Source organism: Monodon monoceros, unplaced genomic scaffold, assembly GCF_005190385.1.
Source record: "Monodon monoceros isolate NGI ecotype Baffin Bay Population unplaced genomic scaffold, NGI_Narwhal_1 Super_Scaffold_1, whole genome shotgun sequence".
Lineage (NCBI taxonomy): Eukaryota > Metazoa > Chordata > Mammalia > Artiodactyla > Monodontidae > Monodon > Monodon monoceros.
Window position 1 is genome coordinate 70,640,976 of NW_021703765.1, and position 26,705 is coordinate 70,667,680.

Sequence of the window (26,705 nt, forward strand, 5' to 3'; positions counted from 1 at the left end):
AAAAAAAAAAAAAAAAAAAAGTATATGTCTAGCGACTTCCCTGGTGGTGCAAGGGGTAAGCCTCAGTGCTCCCAATGCAGAGGGCCCAGGTTCGATCCCTGGTCAGGGAACTAGATCCCACATGCATGCTACAACTAAGAGTTCACATGCCACAACTAAGGAGCCCGCCAGCCACAACTAAGACCCAGTGCAACCAAATAGATAAATACTAAAAAAAAATAAAAAAAGCTGACCTGAAATCATCTTAAAGAAACCAGAATGCTCACAACGCTTATGCAGGTGATTTATTCCAACTATTGGCCTTCATCGTCTATTACACCCAAAGGTTACTTTACTAAGCAGCAAAATAGTTCACATCAGTCAACTTCAGCTGAAACCAAGGCATAAGACTGCTCTAGGCAACAGGGAGGCAGTGGGCAAGCCCACCGCTTTTAAACCTGTCCTGCTCTTCCTCCGGGTGTGCCAGGCTCCTCTGTTCCTACAACTCAGGCCACTGTCACTTGAAACAAGCTTGATCCAAAGGTTGCCAAGTCCCCAGGCTTCCTTCGTCAATGACAGTTACAGCTTTCCTTGCCAAACAGAAGCCACGTTCAAGAGGCAAAACCCTCCATCACACACGCCAGTGCAACCTGGGTCTGACACCACAGCATGGTTATTTGTCAGAAGAAAAACTGCAATTTAAGCTGGGTGTCCTAAATCCATATTATTCCCATCCCTCTGTTTCTTAAAGATAACAAGAGGAGAACTGAACAGACAGAAAAGATTCAACTATTAGGTGTGCTGAAAGCATGGTGCCCTGACACAAGATGTCACAGCAGAGCAATGCTGTAACACTAACACTGGTTTGGGCTGCTCCAAGGGACTCAAACTTAGTTCGGGTTGAGAAAAACATGGGTCAAAAAGACTAACCTGGCAACAAACTAAAAACCATGGCAGGAAGAGATCTCTTGTGAGTGTCAATACTTTATTTTGGTGTGAAGACAGGAAGCTGGAAAATACACTGTATTTAAAATTTTCTTGGTTCCCCCTCACATTGTGGAAACCCCCTCCCCCCAGAGCTAATCTGTTCAAACTGAAATACTTAAAAATTACAGCAGCAAAACAAAAGCGCAGAAAAAAGAAAACCAGATGGAGAAGGTAGCCAGGCCAGTAGTGTCACTTGGTGTGGACGACTGAGGTGCTGAACAGGAGCTTCTGTTTCTGTTTTTTTCTTTTCTTTCCTCCTTTCTCTTCTAAACAGAAAACAGAAACAGCTTAGCTTAGAATGCCATCGCCTTGCCCCTGGCCAGTTTTCATTAATGATAGTCGCAGGCAGCTAGGAGTGCAGACTCTGGAATTAGACCTGGATTCAAATACCAGTCCTTGCACACTCTGGTGTTTGTCTTCAGGTACATCACTTACGTCCCCAGCCCAGCTCCTCATCTGTAATGTGAGTTATACCCATTTAATATGGCATTGGGAGAATAAAATTAGCACAACGCCAGGCACACAGGAAGCACGCATAAATGCCAGTGTTGTTCTTATCTAGTTCATGAACACCACAGAGCGGGGGTGTGCTTCAAGCCTGACCTTCTCCATCTATTAGCCACCCTCCACCACTGTGTCTTAGAAGGTTAAAAAAAAAAAAAAGTCCTCAGAATTTCACACCAAGGCCTCAAAAGAACTAATCTGGGGTGCAAAAAGGTGCTAACGTACCAAATGGAATGTTAGTTGACACTAGAACGTGAGCCCTGAGGCTCAGAGGGAAAAATGCAACTGATTAGTGATGTCTGCCACTGGATCCAGGAGGGAATGACAGCCCTGAGCTGAGCACCCCACTTCTGTGCCTTTACCAGAGAGGGGATCTGAAGTAGCTGGCGTGTCCAGTTTCATGAAGGCTGCTTCAATAGCTTGGCTGAAGGAATTCTGGAAACTGGGCACAGGAACACGGTCTGAGTTATCACTCTCCCCATCGCTGTCCACAGGGGCAGGAGGACCTAAGCTGTTTTCACCTAAAAAACACCAGTGTTAAAATTGTAGAAACAACACTAGAGCCTTCTACCTTCTGAAAGGGGCCAAATTTCCCCTTTACCAGAGGGCTGTTCTCACCTTTCTTTGGAGCAGTTTTGGGCCACACATCTGCTTTTGCTTTTCCAATTCTCAGCATCTGCCAAAGTGGGAAAGGGGAGGAAAGAATTTAAGTAACTGACGCCATTTCTTCTCCAGACTCCTACCTTGACACCGACTGGTACGGGAGACAAAGAACCAACTACCCCTCTGGGAAAAAGATTTTCTAGATACTTCTCTCCTTAACACTGTTTTGGTCATGTCCTCTATATCCTGACCAATGGAACTGGCAATGAAACTCACAAGGTGGGAAACCAGTTGTTCCTTAGGAAACAGGTAAAGCATACTGCAAAGAAGGCACAAGAGATTCATACTCAGATTCTGAAGTTGGGAATCCTGACTCTGTGTCATTGCCTGCTTCTGACAAATTTTCCTACTCTTCTGGAGACTCCTGAAAACATCAACCTCTTAGAATAAGGAGTGTACAGGACCTTCCAATTTTAAAACAAACCACCTGGCTATCAAACCTCAGTTACTTAAGGCCACAAAAATCAATTTAACTTTATCTCAAAACTGCTCCCACAGCCCTCGTTACCTTGTGGTCTTTGCTTTTCCAATAGTTCCTTAACTATTAACTTTTAGATCCAGCCATAAACCATATTCCTGCAAGTACAGTAAAATCAGAACAATTCCTCTTGCCCGAGTGAGGAAATTTTTCATCCCACTTGGCCAAGACCAGCTTTGTAAGTGCTGAGGGCCACTATGCATCCCAGCTGCCACACATACCATGCCACTCAAAGCAGGGTGAATTTTACCAAGACAACCCCAAGAAGATACAAGTAGGAATGCCTGTCCTAAATGTTTACCAAAGTGGGGCTTGCATGCTGTGAAAGGTGAGTTCAACTGGCAGGTGTTGATTTCAATGATAAACTTCATCATGTACCACACTTTGATGATCTGCTCCCTTGGTCCCTGGGAGTCTGGGGTCCAATAGTACGACATCTGAATCATCTTACTCTTCCAAGGTCATTAAAATATATCACCTATATTTTAATCTTGACAAAAATGTTTAAATGTTTAACCTGAGTCCACTCATGAAGAAACAATCAGAAAAATCTCAACTATAGGATAATCTATAGAACAACTGGTCTGGATGCTTCAAAAATATCCATGTCACAGGTAAAAAACAAAAAAAACAGAAGCCAGAGGAACCGTTATGGATCAAAGGACACTAAAGAGACTTGAAAACCTAAATGCAATGAATAGCCTTTGATTAAATCTGACTGAAAACAATACAGGACACTGAAACAAATGGGAAAATAAAGATATGTGCCATCTTAGATAGTATTAAATCAGCTGTCTTTGATGTGATAATGGTAATTGTAGTTATACAGGAGAATGTCATTTTGGGGGCATGTATGTCCCAAGTATTTAGTTGTCAAGTGTCATTCATGAGGTCTGTAACTTACTTTCAACATAGCAAAAAAAAAAAGAGAGAGAGAGAAAAGCAAGCAAATATAGCAAAATAGTAACAACTGGTAAATCTGGGTGAAGGGTATGAATGTTCATTATACTATTCTTTCAACTCTTTAAGTTTGAAGTTTTTCAAACTATAAAGTTGAAAAAAGCAGTGGCAGTAAAACCTAGCTAAAAAAACAACTTAGGCATTGACCTAACTCCTAGGAGCCACTTGCTTATAACCTCTGAAACCTAGCAGTTCACTCTCAGGATTGCTCTCAATTATTTCATCCTCCTTGACTTCAAAGACTCTCCTCACCAAAGTTCAATTCCTGCTTACTCCTCAGCGCAGACTGCCATCTGTCCGTGAGAAATACCCAGATCAACTAACTGCTCTAAAGAACTGTTAAGCTAACGATTCCAAACTAGCCCCAAAGAAGTGAACACTAACCTCCTACAAGGCTGCTTGTCAAGCTGTCTGTCCATCTTCCTCAGTTATCTGAATACAGGAATGCTGAGTGTTTTGCTTGTTTTAAAGATTAATACTGATCTGACATCAAATCTCACTAGCCTAGTGTTGCCTCCAACCCAACTCCTCAAGAAAGCTGATTTGGCTACTTACAGGATAATCAAGACAACTTTCCCTTTCCCAAAGTGAAGAAGAATGGTTTATTATATGTAACAGATACCACTGAATCAGAGGTCCTAGAACCAGGGACCAGTTAAAATTGACTGACATATCTCCAGCCCCTAGAACAGTGCTCAGTATAAAAGTATGTATTGACGTGTTAAATAATTAAAACTCCTGATTCTTCCTCAACTACTCTTAGCTACTTTCCTTGGTAAGTCTATGGTAATATCTGAGACTAACTCCATGATCTTCTGTCTTTAAAAAGCCTTCCATGGTTATTAGAGTCAGTGCAACATTAGCCTGTAAGTCTCCCCATCTCCAACAGAGGGATTTCCAGAAAGAACAAGCATCAGAGTTCATGTTAAATACCCTTGGGCTGCTTCACAAGCAACGGGTTTACCTGGGCAAAGGAAGGGAAGGGAGAGTCTTCTTCCAGACTCCCAACGCAGAATGAAGAACTGCCCTGACTGGCCGTGGGTGACAGAGGGGTCAGCAGGAAGTCTGAAAGGGAACCAGAGACCTGATTATACAAGTCAAGTTCCAAAGAGTTAGTGTCCTGTTAATAAGAGAGAAGAAACAAACCCAGAATCGGGTCTGGATAATTACCCACCCTGCCTCAGAAAGCTAACTGTGATCCACTTTCAACTCTGCCATATGCTTATAAAACCAAGAACATGGCCTATTGTTCACATGAGTGATCAGCATAGAGAGAGAAAAGTTTCATGGTTACAATAACACTAGAAGGCATAGCAAAATCTATTCCCACGGTAAGAAAAATCCTCTCCACATCAGCCAGTTCTCAAGGCCTAGGTATCGGACTGTCAGAGAATGGTTTTATATGGATGAAAAAGCTCCAAGATATAAAATGTAATCACGTCAGCCTTTATGTTCCCGCCAAAAGAAGTCTATGACCTGGGAATATTCAGTTAGAATCCAAAACACATACAGCAGCAAAATCCAGCAAGATGCAAGCTTTTCCCTGATACTCCCTAGGGAAATTAGTCTTTTCCATCCTTTCTGACCTAGGGTTCAACATTTCCCACAGATCAGTCTACCCACTGCCCTGATCACTGCTGGGAGGGAGAGGCCTATTCACTCTCCCAGCAGCAGGCCCTGCCATAGTCAGCCAGGGCTCTGTGGTACTTTTATTCCTAGGACCATCCAACTGCTCTTGCCTGAATACATTAAAGCCCAAATAACTTCAGAAAAGCTAGTATGTGAAAACGCAATCTTTTTATCACAGATGATGTAGTCAACGTTTTGCCATGTTCCTTTAGTAGCTTTAGTAGTTCCTTTAGTAGCTCTCTTCTCATTATGAAGAGCATAAGTGTTGTGCAGCCCTCAAGACCCAGATTCTAGTCCCAGTCCTTGCCACTAACCAAGTCCCTGCCTTGGTCTCAGGCTCCTAAATCTGCCAAGTGATGGGCATATGATCACAAGGGTCACCAAGAGTTTTAAATATTCTGATCTTGGACTTTTCATTGAAAATGCCTGACAAAAATAAATTTTAAGTATCAAAAACTATCTGCCAGGAGGATGAAGATCAGAAAAGACAGCTCTCTGAAATTATAGTAACTCCTTCTGTTTAATTTCATGACACATTAACACATTCTATATATAAGGAAAAACATTTTTAAAAGGCTAAAGGCCTATACCCTGAGAAAACCATAATTCAAAGAGAGTCATGTACCACAATGTTCACTGCAGCACTATTTACAATAGCCAGGACATGGAAGCAACCTAAGTATCCATCGACAGATGAATGATAAAGATGTGGCACATATATACAATGCAATATTACTCAGCCATAAAAAGAAACGAAATTGAGTTATTTGTAGTGAGGTGGATGGACCTAGAGTCTGTCATACAGAGTGAAGTCAGTCAGAAAAACAAATACCGCATGCTAACACATACATATGGAATCTAAATAATAAAATGGTTCTGATGAACCTAGGGGCAGGAGTGAAATAAAGACGCAGATGTAGAGAATGGACTTGAGGATAGGGGGAGGGGGAAGGGTAAGCTGGGACAAAGTGAGCGAGTGGCATGGACACATATACACTACCAAATGTAAAACAGCTAGTGGGGGGCTTCCCTGGTGGCGCAGTGGTTGAGAATCTGCCTGCCAATGCAGGGGACACGGGTTCGAACCCTGGTCTGGGAAGATCCCACATGCCGCAGAGCAACCAGGCCCGTGAGCCACAACTACTGAGCCTGCGCGTCTGGAGCCTGTGCTCCACAACGAGAGGCCGCGATAGTGAGAGACCCGCACACCGCGATGAAGAGTGGCCCCCGCTCGCCGCAACTAGAGAAAGCCCTTGCACAGAAACGAAGACCCAACACAGCCAAAAATAATAAATAAATTTAAAAAAACAAAAAAACAGCTAGTGGGAAGCAGCTGCATAGCACAGGGAGATCAGCTCGGTGCTTTGTGACCAACTAGAGGGGTGAGATAGGGAGGGTGGGAGGGAGATGCAAGAGGGAGGGGATATGGGGATATACGTATGCATATGGCTGATTCACTTTGTGATACAGCAGAGACTAACACACCATTGTAAAGCAATTATACTCCAATAAAGATGCTAAAAAAAAAAAAAAAAAAAAAAAAGGCTGAAGGCCTCTCAATCCTGACCTCACTCCCTAGAGTGGAACACTGTTACCAGTCTGGAACACAATCATCCCAGTATTTTTCTATACATTTAGACATATAAACCCATATTGAAATGCTTTGTGTGGCTTTTTTAACCCAAAAATGGTGTCATGTTTTGTCTTGTTCTACAACTTCCTTTTATCTTAAAGGTCTATCCATTAGTTCAGGAAGAGAGCTATTTCCTTTTTCAGTAGGTGTAAAGAATTTCATAGTAAAAATGCTGTAATTTAGCCATTTCCCTACCAGTATACTTTAGGCTGTTTTCTCTCCCTATCATAAATAAGATGACATAAATAAAGATGTTCCCACAAACAGGGGGAGTATCTTTAAGGTAGAAACTAGAAATAAAACAGCTGGGTTGTAGAGAAGAATCTAGGTTTAACCATCCTGCTATATGAGCTGCCTGAGGTTTTTAGAAGCTAAGTCGGTACAGCCAATGGAAAAGTGAATCAAATGGTAGCAATTTGATGGATCTCAGGAATCTATTAACTACCCAAGTAAGGTTAGTCCCATAAAGACCCCCACCATGCCGAGATCACAGTTGTAAATTCAGACACTAGGGCTTTGCTTAAGGTCTGTGGCTGGTGGTCAACTTGATTCTTTAAATCCCAACTCTATTTACCTGCTTGGGAACCTGGACTTCTGCTAAGAGAAGAAAGGGAGAGAGCCCCATGGCCCTCGGTGCTGGTGGGACCCAAAGCAGAATCAGAGGAGCAGGTATAGGAATTGAAGGCAGGAAACTGCTGTAGATTCTCTAAGGGAATGTGGACTTCTGGGTCTGCAAAGCAAAGACGAGAATGGTAGGCCCACATACAGAATCCCTCAAATCTTTTCCAACAGTTGTGGACAGTCAATATGAATCCCCCAGGGGTCTGAATGATGGAGACAGAGCTTTAAAACCCAAATTTATAGTAACTGTCACTTTATGTCTTTGTTTTAGTATAAAAGCCTTGCTCTAACTCTTCTTGGTTGAAGCTAGGTGATAAACCTGGGGGTTAATTATAATATTCTGTATACTTGTGTTTGAATATTTCCATAATAAAAAATTAAAACAAAAAAGCCTTTGTTCCTGAAACATCACTTTTCTCAACTATTCAGGACTTGTGCTTTAAACAGCTACACAACACTGGTATGCCAGCCATACACTTATCCCAGTTGAAGAAGTAAAATTTATGTTTACCGTATCACATGGAGTCAAAGTAGTTAAGTCCTTTCCCTAGCCAAGGACTCAATTCCTTGTTTTCAGGAGGTTAACTAGACCCTCATGTCACACAATCCTTGGTTCAGCGAAGCTTATGTTTAAGAACCAGATCAAAAGATTCTACTTACTGGTATTAAGGAGCTCAAATCTTAACTTCCTGCACGTATTTCCTAGTTTGTCAATAGGTCTCTACTATTTCAGACTCTCCTGGTAGACTTGCTATGTATAGATGTCTCCAGAGTCAAAGGTGAGGCCAACAATGTATCCAGAGAGCACAGGGCCAGTTATCCCCAACATGCAGCAGATCTCCAATTCCCTTCCCCCGCCCACCCAGGGTTTTTTCACCCACTATGCCAAGGATGAACTTACTATGTGCTATGCACTTTGACCAACATCAACTCGTTAATTTTCATGTAAGCCTACAAGTAAGGAGGTACTCTCACAACTCACATTTAAGAGCTGAAGAAAGCAAGTGGCAGACCTGACATACGACCTAAACAGTCTGGCCCCTGGGCCCAGGCACGGGATCTCTGTACAATGAGGCACAGTTGTGCTCATCATTGAGATTAGAGTTCTTGAACTTACACTTGCCCTGCTTCTTGTTCTCCTCCATCTCAATCCGGCGCTCTCGGCGACGTTCCTCCCGGGCCTTCTTCTGGCGCTGCCGCTTCCTCTTCTCAATATCATCTGCGGGTTGGTGAGGTTGTGAGGAGGCAGATGCAGGACAACCTGGCCATTAACTCCTCCCACTTGGCTAGTAGCTAAGGGCACACGAGTGGGCCCAGCTGGATTGGATGAACGGATGGAGCGTATCAGGAGGTTCTGAGACTCATGACAAAAGCTCCTTACTTCCTCTTGTGGGTTTCTAGTCACAAAAATCCCTAAACTCCACTAAAAAGGGAAGCAAAGTAGGGGGCGTTCTCACCTGAGAATATCTCTAGGGTTTCCTTAGAAACCAGAGGAGGCTGCAGAGCCAGTTCACAGATGCTGAACTCGCAGGTGAGAGGCAAGTGAGAGAGGTATCTATGACGCTGTCGCACATCCTACAAGGGAAAAGGGACCGATGCTCAACTAAGACCAGGCCTAACTCTAAGAGCAGAGGTTCCCACGCCAGATATCAGGCAGTACACCACACCCTCTCAGATGGCAATGGGGCTCAAAGAGTTAGTGCTCAAGTTATCAGCTTTTGAAAAGCTGAACAGAAATTGTCAATTAACCTACCGTAAGGTAGAATAAGCAACCAAAAGCAGTTTTTTGGTTTGTGCTGCAAATGAATGAATTGAGGCTGGTAATGAATGATCTAAAGCTGATCAGCTGTTTCAGTTTTTCTGGGGGTCCACAACAACCAGGGGAGAATAAGGAAGGTAAGAGTTATTTACTGGGAAAAAAATCTGGGAACCACTGACTGAATTAATGATAACTGGGAAGGCAGATAAAGCAGGTTTCCCTACTGAGCAAAGTTTGGCCTAAAATAATAAAAAATGAAGGTTATTAATTTAATTTTCTTTTAATTCTTTTTCTGCATGTTTGATGGAAAGTTCACAGTACTTAAAAAATCTCTAAATTTAAGGCTTTTAACAAATTTGTGATCAATACAACTGTAACTCTCAAAAAGCAAATATTCACATATGTAAATTATCAGACACTAATTCATAGGTAGCTGCTAAACCAAAAATTCATAACGAGCTTGAGTAAGCTACCTTAAAGCCTCCAAGGACTTTGTTTTCTTGCCATTTTCTCCCAAGCAATAAGGAGAAACAAAAAAAAAATCATCTCTGAAAGTAGGAGACACCTCTATTCCCAAACCACAATAAATGAACCTGTGATACAGGGAGCAGTGGTGAGTGACCTAACAGAACCCCGGCACAGTGGGGGAGGGTCATTTAACTTTTTAAAAATTCACAGGCACCATCACTAACAAAAAGACTTAAAACCTTTCAAGACTAAAGGCCTTGAAATTCTGTGAACTTGGTTCAGCTAGGCCCACCACAAAGAGACTAGGTTAATGCCGCTTCCTGCCCCTCCACCTTGCAACGCAGGCCCTTACCTCAGACATGGAATACCCAGCGATCTCCACCACCGTGGCTGAGATCTTCTCAGGGCTCTGTTCCAGGCTGCCATACTCCCGCACGAGGCAGCGCACATTCACGGGGTGCAGGAACATGTGCTGCCCATCCTCCGCTGAAGACAAGTGGCTCTATCACACAATACTCTTGGCCAGTCCTCAAGTCAGGCCCTCCTTATCCCAGGCCCGACTCTCCCTCCCCAAGCTGAAAGGCACAACAGACCCCATCTGCCCAGGAGCTAGCGGCAATACCTCCCTCTGCTCAGAGAGCCAGATCACGTCTCTGAATCATGAAGCAGCAACCCAGCCCTCCTCCTCAGGGACACTCACCTTGGTAAAAGTAGTAACAAGGAGAGCTGCTCAGGTGTGTGATGCTTGGCTTGGTGACGGGTTCCTGCTGGCTGGACTCGGTACAAATGGTCCCCTCTCCAAGATTGTCTTCTGCTAACTCCAAGTCCTCACAGGCCTCTGACAACCCCTCAGGCTCTGGTTCAGAAACTGCTTCCTCTTCCTCTACCAGAGGGAGAGCAAGAGGACGAGGAGGAGAGCCAAGAGAACAAACTTCTGTGGTCTCTTCATCAAAAGCAGACAGATACTCCAGCATGCCCTGTTGGGACAAACTGTAGGTCACAGAAAGAACATGTGGCAAAGGCAGGCACAGGAACCAAGCTCTCTTAAGGTTTACCTTAGCTGTCACGTTCACTGATTTAACATCACTGGGGAAAGAACACACATAGAAAAAGCACATCGGAAAAATTTTAAAATAAATAAATAAATAAATTAATTAATTAAAAAGCACATAGGAAATACTCATAGCTCCCTCTTACCCCAAAAAAGTTCAGACCTCACAACAGGGCCTAACAGCTGAAGAGCAGCACCTGAGGAATGGCAGCCATTTAGTCTGTAACTGGGACACTAACCTTCCTGGGTTGAAAAACGGACTCCTTCGCCAAGGGAGCCATCAGCACCAGTTGTTCCAGAGCAGCCACGACACCAGCGACCTCCCCGCTGCTTTCAGCCAATCCTGACAGAGCCTCTTCCCGAGTCTAGAGCACCAGAGAGAAAACCAGAAACATACTTAGTTTGAAGGGCCAAATCTTACAATGGCCTTTCTCAACAGGAGCAAAAGTTAAAAGGCAAAAAGGAAGAGTCTAAGTACTTAAAATTCTCAATCTTTAAGGGAAGCAGGAAGCAAAAACACCTAGTACTCAAATGGGATGGTACTCTGCTTAGCATCTCTGACAAAGATAACGACAACACTACAAAAAAGCTTCCTGAACAGAAATCCCAGGACACAGAACTAGTCTTGTAGTTTTTACGAGCGAAGCTTTGAGAGACCCCAGTGCAGGAGACAAACAGTCTGGGCAACCCCCACCTCAACCCGGATAGCTCTACTTCTAGGCAGCTTTTCTTCTCCCTGAAATGCATTTGAACAAATGCTCCGCACTACAGAAAGAAACTGAGAAATATTGGGTTGGCCAAAAAGTTCGTTCGGGTTTTTCGTAAGACATTACAAAAACCCAAACGAACTTTTTGGCCAGCCCAATAAATACACAGAACGCTGCCCAAAGAGGACTTATGAGTCAGACAGATAGAAATTCAAATACCAGCTTCACCTCTTTATGTCCTCAAGTAAAGTATCATCTCCTCATCCATGAAAGGGGATACTTGTTCTATCACACCAGGTTATGGAGCTTAAGTGAGATAAAAATAACACAGCCCCTTTCATGGGGGCTTTCATTGTTCTAATACAAATCAGTGATTCTCAAAATGTGATCTGGGGATGAGCAGCATCAGAACCACCCTGGAACTTGTGATAATGCAAGTTATTAAGCTTACTGAGCCTAGACCTACTGAATCAGTCTCTCAGGGTGGAACACAACAACCAGTGATTCTGATGCTTGTTCAAGTTTAAGAATCTCTATTGTAGAGGAAACAGGACATAAGGGATTCTATATTTGGATAATTCTTGCTGCTCCAAAATCCTCAGCAAGCATTGCTAGAGCCCGCTGGAGAGGCCATAGTAATTTCTCCACAATGTCCCTCAAATAAAACATCTCCAAAAATAAATCCAAATGTTTTCCTAAAGAACAAAAAAACCCACCTTGCTTAATTAAGAACACAGCTAATCTAGAAACTCAAGGGTCTCAGTTATAAGATCACCTTGACTTGTTCCTTTCAGCTCCAGAGAGCAGTTTAAAAATCCCTAGGTCAACCCCTTCCCCTCCTATCACCAAAGCCCAGAGCAAACCTACTTTTTTAGCCATTCCCCGCTTGTAATCTTAAATGTGGGGCTGAAGTAACTAATCCCCACCATCCCATCCCATTTCCAGTGCATCATCTCACCTTGAGCTCCTGGATAGCTGCCTCAATAAAGCAGGACTCGGGAGTGTGCTTCTCCTCTGCCAGCTGCTGCTCTAGTGCTGCTTTCTCTTCCTGAACCACCCGGTGCAGCACCTGCTCCTTCGAGGCCAGCAGCAATTTGGAGTACTGGCTGTGCTGTTCATCTACAAGAAAGCCAACAAGATGACAGAAATGCGGGACTTCCCTGGTGGCGCAGTGGTTAAGAATCCACCTGCCAATGCAGGGGACACGGGTTCTATCCCTGCTCCAGGAAGATCCCACATGCCACAGAGCAACTAAGCCCTTGCGCCACAACTATTGAAGCCTGCACACTCTAGGGCCCCTGTGCCACAACTACTGAGCTCGAGTGCTGCAACTACTGAAGCCTGCGAGCCTAGAGCCCGTGCTCTGCAATGAGAAGCCACCACAATGAGAAGCCCGCGCACCGCAACGAAGAGTAGCCCCCACTCGCTGCAACTAGAGAAAGCCCGTGCGCAGCAACAAAGACCCAATGCAGCCAAAAAAAAAAAAAGCTCACGGCTGTGTGACTAAATAGGAACTTTCATACACAGCTTTTTTCCTAAAGTGAAAACGGACTGATTTAGCATGTTTTCCTTAAAAAATTTTAGCAATGACCTTAATATAAGGTTTGTAACTCTGACCCCATAACACAAGAAAGCTATCCTAAGAAAACCAAAGATGTAGTCAAAAAATTAATGCTCTCAGAACTCCCTGGCGGTCCAGTGATTAGGACTCCACACTTTCACTGCTGAGGGTCTGGGTTCAATCCCTGATTGGGGAACTAAGATCCCACAAGCAGTGAGTTGCAGCCAAAAAGAAACCAAAAAACTGAAAAAACAATGTTCATTAATTATAGCATTATCTTTAGTATTAGAAAAGCTGCAACCAACTAGTAAGTCCAATAAAGGAAGTTAATGATATGATGGTATATTCATTAAAGAGAATTCTGCAGGCATTAAAAATGCTTTTCTAAGAAAGAGGAATTTAGTGACACGGAGGAATAGCCACATTACATGGGGAAAGAAAAGATGCCAAAGAAGAAAACAATCCCAATCTCACAAAAACATACACGCATAGAAGAAAACTGTACAATTAGCATTTGGGGGGTGCCTCTGGATAAAAGGATCGTGGATGATTTATTTCCTTTATTTGCGTCCCCCAGATTTTGTGGACTTTAAAATGTAATACACAGATCTATCTCATTTTTACCTTCTGTATCGTGTTCGACAGCATGATATACTCTAATGAAAGTTTCTTGTGGAACATTTAGGTTATTGCCAATTTCTATTACACTATAACAAAAATATCCTTATACATGCTCCTTGGTACAAATGACTTCTTTATATTTAAGTATAAATGCTGAATCAAAGGTTGTGCGTATCTTAAATACTACCAAATCCACCCCCCCCCACACACACACACAAAAGGCTGTATCGATTTAAACTCCTACGAAGAACAAGAGTACCTAATTCCCCACCCCTGCCAAAACCCAGTACGGGCATACCTCAGATATGCCTGTTTGTTTCCACTGCAATAAAGTGAGCATCACAATCAAGTGGATCACAAATTTTTTGGTTTTCCAGTGCATATAAAAGTTTTGTTTACACTATTCCGTAGTCTATTAAGTGTGCAATAGCACTATGTCTAAACAATGTAGATATTTTAATTTAAAAAATACTTTATTGCTAAAAAATGCTAACCATCATCTGACAACAGCAGGGTTGCCACAAACCTCCAATCTGTTAAAAAAAAAAAAACAACTCAGTATCTGTGGAGCACAAAACAAGGTATGCCTGTATTTGCCTCATCGTGTGCGTGCATGAGAGTGACTATGACAGGCATTTTGATTTGCATAACTCTAGGCAAAGTTAAACCTCTGTGGATACTTGGAGTTATTCAGATATCTTTTTCCTGGAAATGCTTTGCCAGATGCTTAGCCTATTCTACTAGACTGTTCATCTAATTTATAGAACACCTGTATGTTCTGGACATCAATCTGTATTTTAAATGTGTAAATCTTCCCCTAAGTTTATTTATCACCTGTTGACTCTGAGGAGTCTTGCTGGATTTTATTCTTATAAAATCAAATTCATCAATCTTTTTCTTTTATAGCATCTATGGTTTCAGCCTGGTTCAAAATTCCATCCAGGTAAAAAACCTGAGGATTTATAAAGATATTTTCCTGTATTTTCTTTTAAAAGCTTTGGATTTCGTTACATTTAATTCTTCAATCCATCAGAAATTGATTTTTATGAATGGTATGAGATAGAGATCTAATTTCATTTTATTTTTTCCATAAGAGTCAACTGTTTCAATACTGTTTATTGAAAAATCTCTTTTGCCCAGAAATTGAAATGCCACTTTAATTCAATGCTCATTTCCATGTGGAATACAGAGAATACAACCTCTTGCACTTCCCCCACTGTAAGCACTGCCCACACTCTAGATCCGAACTGCCTGGCCACCAGTCTGTCTCTTCTATTAGACACTGAGTTCCTTGATGACAGGTGCCAAGACTGGCTGACTGTGGAATCCCCAAAACCTGGGCACAGAGCCAGACACTATTCAACAAAGCTTTATATGTACTTTAATTTTTCATTTTACAACTGAACCAAATTGAAACCAAGAATGAAACCACTTTCTGCAAACTCCACCCCAACCTACTGGAACACTATGACTAATTTGGAAATGCTAGAAATGGCTTGCTGAAAGGCTAAATCTCTGACAGTAGAACGATATATTCAAGGAACCTTAAAGGGTATACACCCACCATTATCTGCCCCCAAATTAACCGAACTTACCTCCAAGATGAATAGGATGTTCTACATTCATCCATTTGGATTTGGGCAAGGCCACCAACACCCCTTTCTCCCTCTTCATCAGCTGCATTGTAATGGTATCACCAACAACATACTGATGTGATTCTGTGGCAACAACACTGTAACATGGACATTTATATGTAGCAGGGCAAGGAGTTAGCAGACTGGGATCTAATCTAGTAAATATCTCCATCTCACCTCTTGAGATCCTTCTTATGCACAGAACTGTAACAGATGGGACATTTACTCCAGGTCTTCTCGCTCAATGAAAGATAGTGCAGGATGCATGCCCAGCAGAAGATGTGTCCACAACGGGTTATCTTGGCTGCAGTAGGTGGATATAGGCATATTGGGCAAGATGGCACTTCATGGCTACAAATGCGCTGAAACAAAATGCCACCACAAGTTAAACTACTTTCAGAAATGACTACGGATTATCAAAGTTAAAGTCTCTCCTCTTCCATCCCCATCCCTATACAACTCTAACAACACATCTTCACAAAACTGTTCAACAGTGCAGGTATATGTACAATAGCACTTCAAGCAAATCATAAAGGAAACAGTAATAATAGTTTAATATACTAAAACAACTATACAGCAGGTATTTTGGGGGTTCTACATCTAAGGGAAAAAATGACAGAAATCAATATATGATCCCACTTACAAAAAAAGATTTATATGTACGCATACATAAAGGCACAAAAAGGTTCTAGAAGTGATGTACCGGTAATTTCCAAAAGAGGAGTCAATGAGACTTCCACTTTATACTGTACGTCTCTACTTTTTTTTTTTAAACCAATGCATATAAAACCTAAGTTTCACAGACCTTCTATGTCATTTTCAGATGATTTTATGAATTTTCACAGTAATGGGAGTCCAGGCTTTGGGTCCATCATTTTGAAACTACATCATATAACCTAGGAGTGACAAGGGGATACCCAGAGCCCATAACAGAGAAGAGAAAACAAACACAGCAGTAGCTCGGACAGAAGTACAGCTGTGTAGCTCATTTCACCTGTCACAAGGCCAAGGCCTAATCTGATACTGATTACTACAAATGGCTACCAATGAAGCAGTGTCCATGTAATGAGTCCATCCTGGGTCAGGAGGGTAACCAGAGTTCTCATATTCCTCTGATTACTTCTTCCCAGAAGAGAAGAGGTAGTAGACAGGACTGCCTTTGCCCTACAGATCAGAGCCCTCCAACACCCAGTCCTGCAGGCCAGAGCCAATTAGCACAAAATGAACTCCAGAAGAAACCAGGACTGATCTCTGGAAAATGTCTACACTAAGGCCAGGCAGAAAGTGGGATCAGCAGTAAACCCAGACAAAAGCTGCTGTCACCACGGTCCCTTTCTTTAGTTCTCTCTCCCACTAACAGGTTATAAGCTTAGCTGAGCTACTCACCACTTGTTCCACAAAGTCCCAGTTGACTAAGGTATCAGGATCAGCAAAATGAACTGTGTAGTCTTGGTCTTCAGACACCACAAACTGGCAGCTAAAAATAGGGAGAGACAAGTAAAAGGCACTGTCAGAATCTACCAACAAGCCTTCAGCAGAAATTCATCATCTCTTTACTTAGAAATCAAATGCAGGCCATTAGTAGCCATGCTTTGTGAAGCACTAAACTAGGACTTCAGCCTCAGTTCCAAGTCCTGGCTCTGGAAGGAATCCAAAGACTCAGCGGGTAGGAGTCTACCATGAACTCTGTTTCTTCTGCTTCCAGGCCCAGCCAAGCTGCCTGCAGGCCCTCCTCTGAACTAAAATTAAGCCAGATTGTGGCTCCATCAACCAGAAGGGAAGCCAGATCTCCTCCCTCACCCCCAGAAACCACTAGTCTTCAAGGCAGTAGAAAAAACTGTCCCCACTCAATCTTTTGAGTACTAGCTTTTTGGTTATTTTGGCCACGCCACACGGCTTAGGGGATTCTCAGTTCCCTGACCAGGGATCGAACCCAGACCACAGCAGTGAAAGCCTGGAATCCTAACCACTAGGTCACCAGGGAACTCCCACCAGTTTATATAAAGTACTAAATGGTTACTTCAGTCTAGATCCAAGGTCAAACCTTACATTATAACTAATGCCACACAAAAGGAAACAAAAGAGAATCAGTATTTGAGCAAATGTATGCCAAGCACTCCAACTTGGCACTCAATTCTCCTTTAAGTAATTTCTCCTCCTTTACAGAGGAAAAGCTGAATCTCAAAGTGGTTAGGTAAGTTACCCAAGGTCGAAGGCCAAAATAAGATTCAAATCTGGATTCAATTCCAAAGCAAACACTTTTACTACCTCATCATGATACTAAAGCATTATTTAATTTTAGCATTTATTTAAGCTAAATAAATTTATTATCTTTTGAGCACCAAGAACATCCACTTGAAACACATCTGTGTTTTCAAAATGAGGTGAGACAGAGAGAGACAGAGAGAGACAGAGAGAGACAGAGAGAGAGAGAGAGAGAGAGAGAGAGAGAGAGAGAGAGAGAGAGAGAGAGAGAGAGAGAGAGAGAGAGAGAGAGAGAGAGAGAGAGGGGGAGAGAGAGAGAGAGAATGAGAGAATGAGAATCAACTCTGTTTCCGCCTCTCTCCCACAGTAGTTTAAAAGAAGCCTCTTTGCACCACAAATGCCCAAAGGCTCAACTTCACTTCCCTCTTAAGAGTAGCCATACTCACTTGGCTTGTAAAAACAATTCCTTGTTAAAAGGCTTATGCCCCCACTTGTTCCTTTTTCCCCAGCTGCCATGTCCACTGCCTTCAAAATGACCTGCCTGGCCACGGGGTTCAAAAGTGAAATTCAACAAGTGATTCAGGTTGATCTTCTTCGGACCAGAGAACTGGGCAGGGCTAAACTCTGCCCGCTGAGCCTCTGCTACCTAGAGAGAATGAGAATAAATCAGAGGATTTTAGATTAGGATGACACTTGCTAAATGACAGCAGAAACCTGCACAACCCCTCCTTCTACACGGCTTAAAATATTAACTAAATAAAACACAGGCTTATATTTAGTAAACAATTTTCCTAGGACGGGGTAATGCAAAAGTCTACCTAAGATCTAGATGGGAGTGGAAAAAGAGAAAAAGAGCCTCTAACATACAATTACTTATAAACTATTTAGTCTGCCCTAAGTGGCAATTAACCATTAAATGACAAAACCCAGCATGAACTCCTCTAACTATCTTGAAGCACAAAGATTTACTTACTGGATTAATCTTTCCACAGTCCCATAAGACTCCTACACCTTCACTCTTGTTAGCTACTTGCTCTCTGGTTTGTTTTGGTCAAAATGAATCTGTGGAACTATACTCTGGAGGCGGCCTGCAGGCAGCTACTAACTGCCATAGGCTTCAGGATCCTGCCAGAGACCTCCTGTCTAAGACACACACTGCTATTCATTGTTAATTAAAACTGACAGAATTAGAACATGTAGGCAGACTAGCTCTGTGTCCAGAAATAAATCCAATCAGCACATTCAGAAACAGCTTAGAAAGTGACAAGAAACCACGTATGAGAAATACCATTGCACACATATGGAAGATTTATTGTGTTGGAGCTTTTGTGGTCCTCCTAACATTCCCAAATTGAAACGGTACAGGTACCTGCTATAAGTCAGCTAGTCCATTTTCTAATCCCACTTTCCCATTTAATGTCATAGGCACTTGGCCCTGTCACTAAATACTAGTAAACAGTCACTTTTTTTTTTGGTAAGCCAGTTTTACTTTTATTTATTTATTTATTTATTTATTTATTTACTTTTTTTTTTTTAAGATTTTTTTTGATGTGGACCTTTTTTTTTTTTTTTAAGTCTTTATTGAATTTATTACAATATTCCTTTTTTTTATGTTTTGGTTCTTTGGCTGTGAGGCATGTGGGATCTTAGCTCCCCAACCAGGGATTGAACCGCACCTCCTGCATTGGAAGGCGAAGTCTTTAACCACTGGACCACCAGGGAAGTCCCTGAAGAGTCACTTTAAATAGCTATATACCGTTATATTACGATAGGTATACTATAATGCCTTAGTGTAGGACAGATTGTTCATGGCTTTTCCAGCATTAACAAAATAATGCTATGATAAACACAGTTGACAGACCTTTGTGCACAAACATTTGAGCACTTACAATTATTTCTTTTGAATGTAGAGTAGGAATTACTGAGTCAAAGGAAATGCAAATTTAAGGCTTTTGCTGCTTGTTAGTAAAGTCAAATTTAGAGTTTAATAAGCAGCACTTGCATATACACGATAAAGAAATCTAAAGAGTACAAAAAAGCGGACTTCCCTGGCGGTCATGTGGTTGAGGCTCCGCACTTCCACTGCAGGGGAGGCGGGTTCAATCCCTGGTCGATCGGGGAACTGGGATCCCGCATGCCTCACGGTGAAGGCAAAAAGCGTACAAAAAGGGATACAGCCAAAGATACCTTCTATTCCAGAGGCAACCAATATACCCTCTGAGATATTCTATGAATACGGAATCAGAGTATATGATCTTTATGATTAAATACAGTGGCATATCACACAGTTAGGCAATCTCCTTTTATCTTAACAGATCTTGGGAGACAACACCTCCCCCCTCACTGTTTATGTAACTCACCAGAGGAAGCCCAAGACTTCCAGGTCATCCCTTATCTCTCACCCCCTAGACTCTCATCTCCATACGGCTCTGCCTCCCCTAATCAGTCTTCCACTCTAATGCCCCAAACTCAGATAAGAGCTCGTGTTCACTCAACAAAATCTCCCACATTCTCAACCTTCTACCTTCACCTTTTTACCACTAACGGCCCACTGTCTCTAATACTGCCCATCATAATTCCTGATTACACTTCCAACACGTTCACCTCTCAGTTCCTTGACTTCCTCTCCTCCAATCAGCTTGCCCTCCACTCTACCTCTGCCACCCACTGCCATGGGCATACCATCTAGAGCTGTGCTGTCATAACACAGCAGCCACTACTATCCAGATATGACGGCTACTGAGCACTTGAAATGTGGCCAGTACCACATCATGAAATAGCATTTTAGCTATATTGGATTAAATATATTAACATTAATTTCGTCGTTTTTACTTGTTTACTGTGGCAACTAGAAAACTTTAAGTTACATATTTGGCTTGCCATTTCTATCTTAGCATTTCTACTGGATGGCACTGCTCTACAGTCTAGACCACAGTGGTAATAACTGCACCTCTTCCACCATCTTAATTTTGAGCACCCTACCAGCAACTCACTCCTTTCTCAGCTTGTTTCCGTTAGTTCTGATTCTAACAACTTTTCACCTCCACTGGGATCTCCAGTGATCCAACACCTTCCCCCCAAATTTTCTTTCCTTATTTGGCTCTGATCCTATTCCATCGCCCTCTTCTCTTTATCAGCTGTACTCACCGGGCAAAACTTTCCCAATTAATCCACAGCATCAGAGCAAGTAAACATGGCTAAAGAACACAACCACACCATACCAATCAGCCTCACTAAAGTAGACCTTTCTGCGGCCCAGCGGTCATACTGCAATCCTATTACGCTTCTGTGCTCCACGGATTCCCCCAGACACCCAGACAAATCCTCCAGTCCTCTGGTTTCCAAACCTCCTCTCTTGGCTCACCTTTTACACTTCACTGAGACAGTAAGAACAATCAGAAAAGAACTCCAACATGCTCCTAGTCTGCCTTCCTCTTGTTACTGTGGATGAACTGGCGAAGCTCCTAAGCCAACTCCTCCACCTGTGCGCTAGACCCCAACTCCTCAGGAACTCAAGGACACTTCTAGTAATTCTCTCTCTCTCCTCTGCATCACGTTTTCCCTCTTACCAGAACAATCCCACTAGCAGAAATATGCTGCATTTCTCTAAGCTTAAAATCTCTCTTGACCTCACATTCCCCTCAAGCTACTGCCTCACCTCTCTGGTCCCCTGTAAGAGCAAAACCACTAGAAAGTAACTATCTAAACTTGCTGTTTCTTCTTCATATCCTCTCTAAAGCTATGCCAATCAGGTTTTTGTCCTCACCACTCCACCAAAGCAGCACAAGGCCAAAAACCTAAACTACCTTCCCATTTCCAAATCTAATGGTCAACTTTCCATCCGAATCTTCTTACCCAGCCTAACAGCAGCACAGGACAAAACAAGCCATTTCTCCAAATGGCTTTCAGTTCTCTTCCTCCCTTTTTGCTGGTTCCTTATCATCCTGACTCCAGGCTCAGTCCTTGAATCTATTCCCTTTTTGCAACACTCACTCCTTAATGATCCCACTTAGTTCCATAGTTGCAAACACCAAGTGTACACGGACAGCTCTCTAGCCAGGGTCTCCTCCTTGAACTCGACTCAGTTAACAGCCTATCTATACTCAGAGATCCAACAGGCATCTCAATGCAAATATAACACTTCCAAATGACATTCTTTATCTAATCTAAACATCCCCCTTCCCTCCCCATCCCAAAACCCTGTACTCCTCTTGAACTTGCCCCCATTTCAGCAAACAGTACCTGAATTGGGCCCCTACCAAAAACACTAGTCATTTATTTCTCTGCTCAAACCCCACATCTAATCTATTTAAAAATCCTGCTGGCTCTACCTGCAACTATCTCCCCAAATATGATCCCCTCTCATCACTATCACTCTGTTTCAATCACTCTCACCAGGAATACCTTAATAAGCTCCTAACTAGTCCCCCTGCTTCCACTCTCCCCTTTACAATTCCAAGTCAGCTTACCTTACTTCTCTTCTTAAGCCCCCCAATAGCTTCCCATCTCTCTGAACAAAAGCCAAAGTCCTTCAAGGGCCCATGTGATCTGATCCCTCTGTCTTACTCTTTGGCTTCATTTCCTGCTTCTCCACGCATGGTAGCCTATTTGCTTTACCTCAAACACACGAAAAACATTACCATCTCTGGTCCCTTGTACTTGTAAATTCACTCTTGCTAACACACCCTTCCTCAAATTCTACTGTGTGCTCCCTTGCTTCATTCAGGACTCAGAGAGCCCTCAGAGAAGTTTTCCTTAGCCACCTCCTAAAACTACTCTTTGTTACTCTCTATCCCTTTACCGCTCTAAGTCTACTTTTTTCTTAATTTTTTTTAATTTAATAATTGTATTTATTACATAACGATTTGTTTATTGTCTCCCCAAACTAGATTATAAGCTCTACCCAATGTTGTATTCCAAACTCTAAATGATATTTAGTGCATAGTAGGTGAGGAATAAATTTCTGGTGAGTGAATGAATTCTTCCATTAGTGCATCCATTAAATCTTGTTGTATACTAGTTACATAGTAGGCAACATTCAAACAGCAGGATAATATATTTAACCAATAATGTATTTAACTCTGATAGCATTTAGTTTGTTTCCTAAATTGTGCAACTACGAACAATGTTGCAATGACCTCCCTTGTACATGAGTCTTTATGCACTTACAGAAAGATATCTAAGAAACTCCTAAAATCAGAGTACCTGGGACTAAGAATATATAGCATTTTACATTTTTCTAGATACTATTGGGCAAATTAATGTCATTAATTAATGCCATTTTATTACCTAAATATTCCAAAGTGTACCTATAAATCAAGAGTGATAATAAAAGGATGACACAAAATTTTTTTAAAGGATGATACAAATTACGGTACCCAAAATTTGCTATAATTTCTCACAATCCATAATTACAATGTCTTCCAAGAAAATGTTCATAACCTTCAAGGGAAGAAAGGAGGAGAAGTTCCAAACCTAGTTAATCCTCAACTACTCAAGTAATTCAGAAAGGGGGGGACCTCTTGCTCCCACCCCTTCCCAACCACTAATAAACTGGGGATGGGGGGATCAGACCTCATGCTTCTTATGTTCTGGAAAGGACTTTCTAAAATTCCATACCTCATCTCGTCTTCCACCATTGAAAGAAGAGCTAAAGAGTTTGTTGCTGCTGCCGCCGCCCCTCTGAGGAGGCATCTTATTAAAAGTTTTGCTTTTCTGTGAATTGGAGCGACGGGACTGGTTGATAAAATTTTCATTTTTGGGGTAGGAAGGTTCACGTTTGCGATTATAACGCTTGGATCCACTTGAGTTCTTTCCATCTGAAAGCAAGAAATGTGAAAAATTAGTTAAGAAATGATACATATACTTGATGAATTGCTCTCCACCTCCCAACAAAATTGTGTTTAAACAAAGGTAAGTGGGCCCTTCCATGACCTCCAAGAGATCTGGGTTGGGCCAGAGCATCAGTGCTTTTGGCAAGACATTACACAGTAAGGTGAAAAAAAAAATTTTTTTTTGGAATGAAGCCTAAAGGGTCCCTCCCTCAGGAGAGACACAATATAGATCAAACCACACAGACTCTCAGTTCACAATGTCTTTCTTTATAACAGAGCTTAATCACTGCTCTTGTATTGATACAAGTCCATTCAGACAGAGTGACAGAAAAAGAACAGCCTATCTGTATTAAGGAAAAGTACTTTATCTGGAGGCAGGACAGAAGGCATTCTTCTTAAATTACTACAACACAGCTAGACCCTATACCGCAATGGTGTGGCCTAGGTCTTAGCAGATATACAGAAGGCACAAAAGCAAAACAATATTTACATTCGTTTTAGAGATCAAACTGAGAACCTATTAAATTGACAAAACAAAAGAAGTTGGACTCTAAGAGTATATCAGCGTGAAGTTATACCCTTTTAAAAACTGTTTCTTGCTTTTTTCCTCCAATTACAAGAACATAAGTTCAATTTTGGAAACCAGAAGAATAAATTCGCCAGTGCCCATGGAATACCAACCTATGAAGTGTTTAATTTCCTTTTATTCTCCATTTTATACACTCATCACACATCTTCCACAGAATGACAGGCATATAAGATATATTGTCTTCCACCTATTACTCCATGAGCATTTGCATGCACCCCTAGTCTTCAAAAACATGATTAATGGCCACACTGTTGTCTACCATATGCTTACGGTGTAACATAACCAATTTGTTGTACATTTAGGTGGCTTCTGACTTTTTGTTTATTTAATATAATAGTATTGGGAGCCTCTTTATACAGAGGCCTGTGTGTATAATTATGTCAAGTTCTCAAAGTAGAATTAGCAGATTAAGTATGATCATAAAGCCTTTTACACATCCTCAAGTTGCTTTCCAGAACCATACCAATTTATTTATATTCTAACAACAGTATATAAACTAGATGTCTTAAACATCTAGTGCCACCAGGGAAGCCCCCAGACACATTTAATATGTGCCAAAGTTTACCAGCTTTAAAAAAAAGCAGGGGAGAGGAGGCAAAATAAACCCTATCTGAGAACCTGAGACCCATACCAGGTAAATAACGGTGAAAGGTCCCCAAATTAGTCTTCAGACAAAAAAAGACTAATCTTTCTTGTCCCTTCACTCACTCCACCTTGCCTTATTTCAACACAGAAATCTGACCAAATCAAGTCTGTACCCTACTTTAATGGCTTTAAAAGCAAAAACAGAGAAAACAGAAGTTGGGGGACTTTTAATGAAGAAATCCATTAGGCTTACCCTCAAACTTTAAAGGGGTGGTAGTTTATAAAGTCAAGAAGACTCCAGGGCTTCCCTGGTGGCGCAGTGGTTGAGAGTCCGCCTGCCGATGCAGGGGACACGGGTTCGTGCCCCAGTCCGGGAAGACCCCACATGCCGCAGAGCGGCTGGGCCCGTGAGCCATGGCCTCTGACCCTGCGCGTCCGGAGCCTGTGCTCTGCAATGGGAGAGGCCCCAACCGTGAGAGGCCCGCATACCGCAAAAAAAAAAAAAAAAAAAAAGAAGACTCCAGCATGAGCCTCAGAAACTACAACCCCCCCACACCTGCCAAAATATAGCTTAATCCTATTTATGTTAAAAATATATAATTAATAGAAACATGTCTGGAAAGGCAACAGAGCAGGCTGTTAATGACATTTACCTTTGGGAAATGAAGCTATTCACATTGGCCTAAAACAGTGGTTCTCAATCCTACAGTTTGTAGGAATCACCCAGATGAGCTTTTAAGGGATTCTTGTGCTCAGGCCTCACCCTCTAAAATTCTGACCTAAGTAAACAGAATTACTGTTCTGTATACTAATAATTTGGATAATTAAAAAACTGTAAGTACCTACAAGAAATTATTTCTAGACAAGGTGACCAGCTTCTTTTACAGCAGACAAAAATAAATTCAAGGTGAAGCATATCCTCAGGGAAAAGGAAACATCAGCTGATAAACCAGAGTCCAAATTTTCGAAGCAACCACTTCACACTCAGTTTGCCAGCAACATGGGATAAATGAGAGGTATGCCATCCTCTCCAAACCTGACCAGTCATGTGAGATGGCAGCACTGTCAACAGAACAGATGGTCAAAGAAACACTGCCAGGCTAGGGTTCACTCCTACCAGTCACCTTTCAATCCCAGTTAGGGAAAGTGACCAGAGCTTAAAAGTTAGAATTTAAGAACTAGACTTTTACCTACTACTTCAGTTCGCAACAGTTACTGTCAAACATGGCATCAGTGGTAACAATTAGAAAATGAAGCTTCAGATCTCAAATTCTGCCTTGCTCTCAACCCATGGAATTAGTTTATAGTAAGATTTCAAATTAACAGAAAATTCAGAGCGATACAGAACCCCAGCTAACTTTACCATGAAAAGAAATGAGTTTTTATGAAGAGGATAGGCATATGCAGAAAACATATGTTCCCCAAACCTTATTATCCAAGACTATTTCAGATGATCCTGCATTTGATCCTGTTGTTTTCAAGACCTAATAGATTTAGACTGCACAGATTTAGGTAAAGCCAGATTCTACACTTCAAGGGCTCAAAAAGGTAACCTGGCACTCAGAAGGAGGGCTGTTTTCATTTCTTCACTTATTACCACACTGGCAAGGAAACGGTTTCATAATGCTTACAGAACTGCTGACAGTGAACTGCTCACTTCTAAAACATTACAACTGACCACATAAGGATTCAAGATTTTAGTTGCTAAAATCCACTCCCTCATCTTGTCTTTCACTTACCTACAGGCATGAAGTCAGACATCTAAAGTGAGAGGCTGGCTCTTATCTCTAGACCCAGGCAGCTAAAGATTGAAGGTAGTTAGGCCTGGGACCCAGAGATAAAACTCAGGAGTGCTATTTCTGAGGCAACTTGCCAGAATATACATGTGAATAAGTTGGGGGATGAATCTGTCCTCCTTTCTCTAATAGGAGATAGCAATGAGGTGATCTGCTTTAGATTTTGGAAAACAGACCAAAAAGTCAAACTAAGTTCCTAGGACACACATATTCTCTGTTGAAAGTTTTAAATTTCAAAGTGGTTGTTCACAATCCTGGCTGCACAAGAGAATCACTTGCAGAGACTTTTAAAACTATGGATGTCAGGGCCCAAACCAGACCTGAAGAATCAGAAAGAATTGCTAGGGAAGAGCCCCACACATCCTTATTTAAAAAAAAAAAAAAAAAGGTCCTTAGGAGATTCTAATGCACACCCAGAGCTGAGAACTGCCAAAAACTATC

At 42.0% G+C, this 26,705-nt stretch overlaps 1 protein-coding gene across 2 annotated transcripts in view; it reads right to left on the bottom strand.

Moving 5' to 3' along the window:
* Nucleotides 1–243: 243 nt before the first annotated feature.
* Nucleotides 244–26,705, bottom strand: part of RNF10 (ring finger protein 10) — a 31,859-nt gene continuing 5,397 nt past the window's right edge. The window contains exons 2-17 of one of the 2 annotated variants that reach the window (XM_029225587.1): nucleotides 23,080–23,279; nucleotides 17,907–18,106; nucleotides 16,642–16,732; nucleotides 15,433–15,617; nucleotides 15,217–15,353; nucleotides 12,398–12,558; nucleotides 10,972–11,097; nucleotides 10,382–10,658; nucleotides 10,034–10,167; nucleotides 8,912–9,029; nucleotides 8,572–8,673; nucleotides 7,408–7,563; nucleotides 4,536–4,636; nucleotides 2,089–2,146; nucleotides 1,833–1,991; nucleotides 944–1,232 (exon numbers count right to left, since the gene is read on the bottom strand). In XM_029225587.1, the coding sequence (XP_029081420.1) occupies nucleotides 1,156–1,232; nucleotides 1,833–1,991; nucleotides 2,089–2,146; nucleotides 4,536–4,636; nucleotides 7,408–7,563; nucleotides 8,572–8,673; nucleotides 8,912–9,029; nucleotides 10,034–10,167; nucleotides 10,382–10,658; nucleotides 10,972–11,097; nucleotides 12,398–12,558; nucleotides 15,217–15,353; nucleotides 15,433–15,617; nucleotides 16,642–16,732; nucleotides 17,907–18,106; nucleotides 23,080–23,279 (2,282 nt within the window). In that variant the 3' untranslated portion in view covers nucleotides 944–1,155. Of the gene's footprint in view, nucleotides 1,233–1,832; nucleotides 1,992–2,088; nucleotides 2,147–4,535; nucleotides 4,637–7,407; nucleotides 7,564–8,571; nucleotides 8,674–8,911; nucleotides 9,030–10,033; nucleotides 10,168–10,381; nucleotides 10,659–10,971; nucleotides 11,098–12,397; nucleotides 12,559–15,216; nucleotides 15,354–15,432; nucleotides 15,618–16,641; nucleotides 16,733–17,906; nucleotides 18,107–23,079; nucleotides 23,280–26,705 lie in introns of both variants that reach the window. The other variant, XM_029225595.1, reaches the window with a different exon arrangement.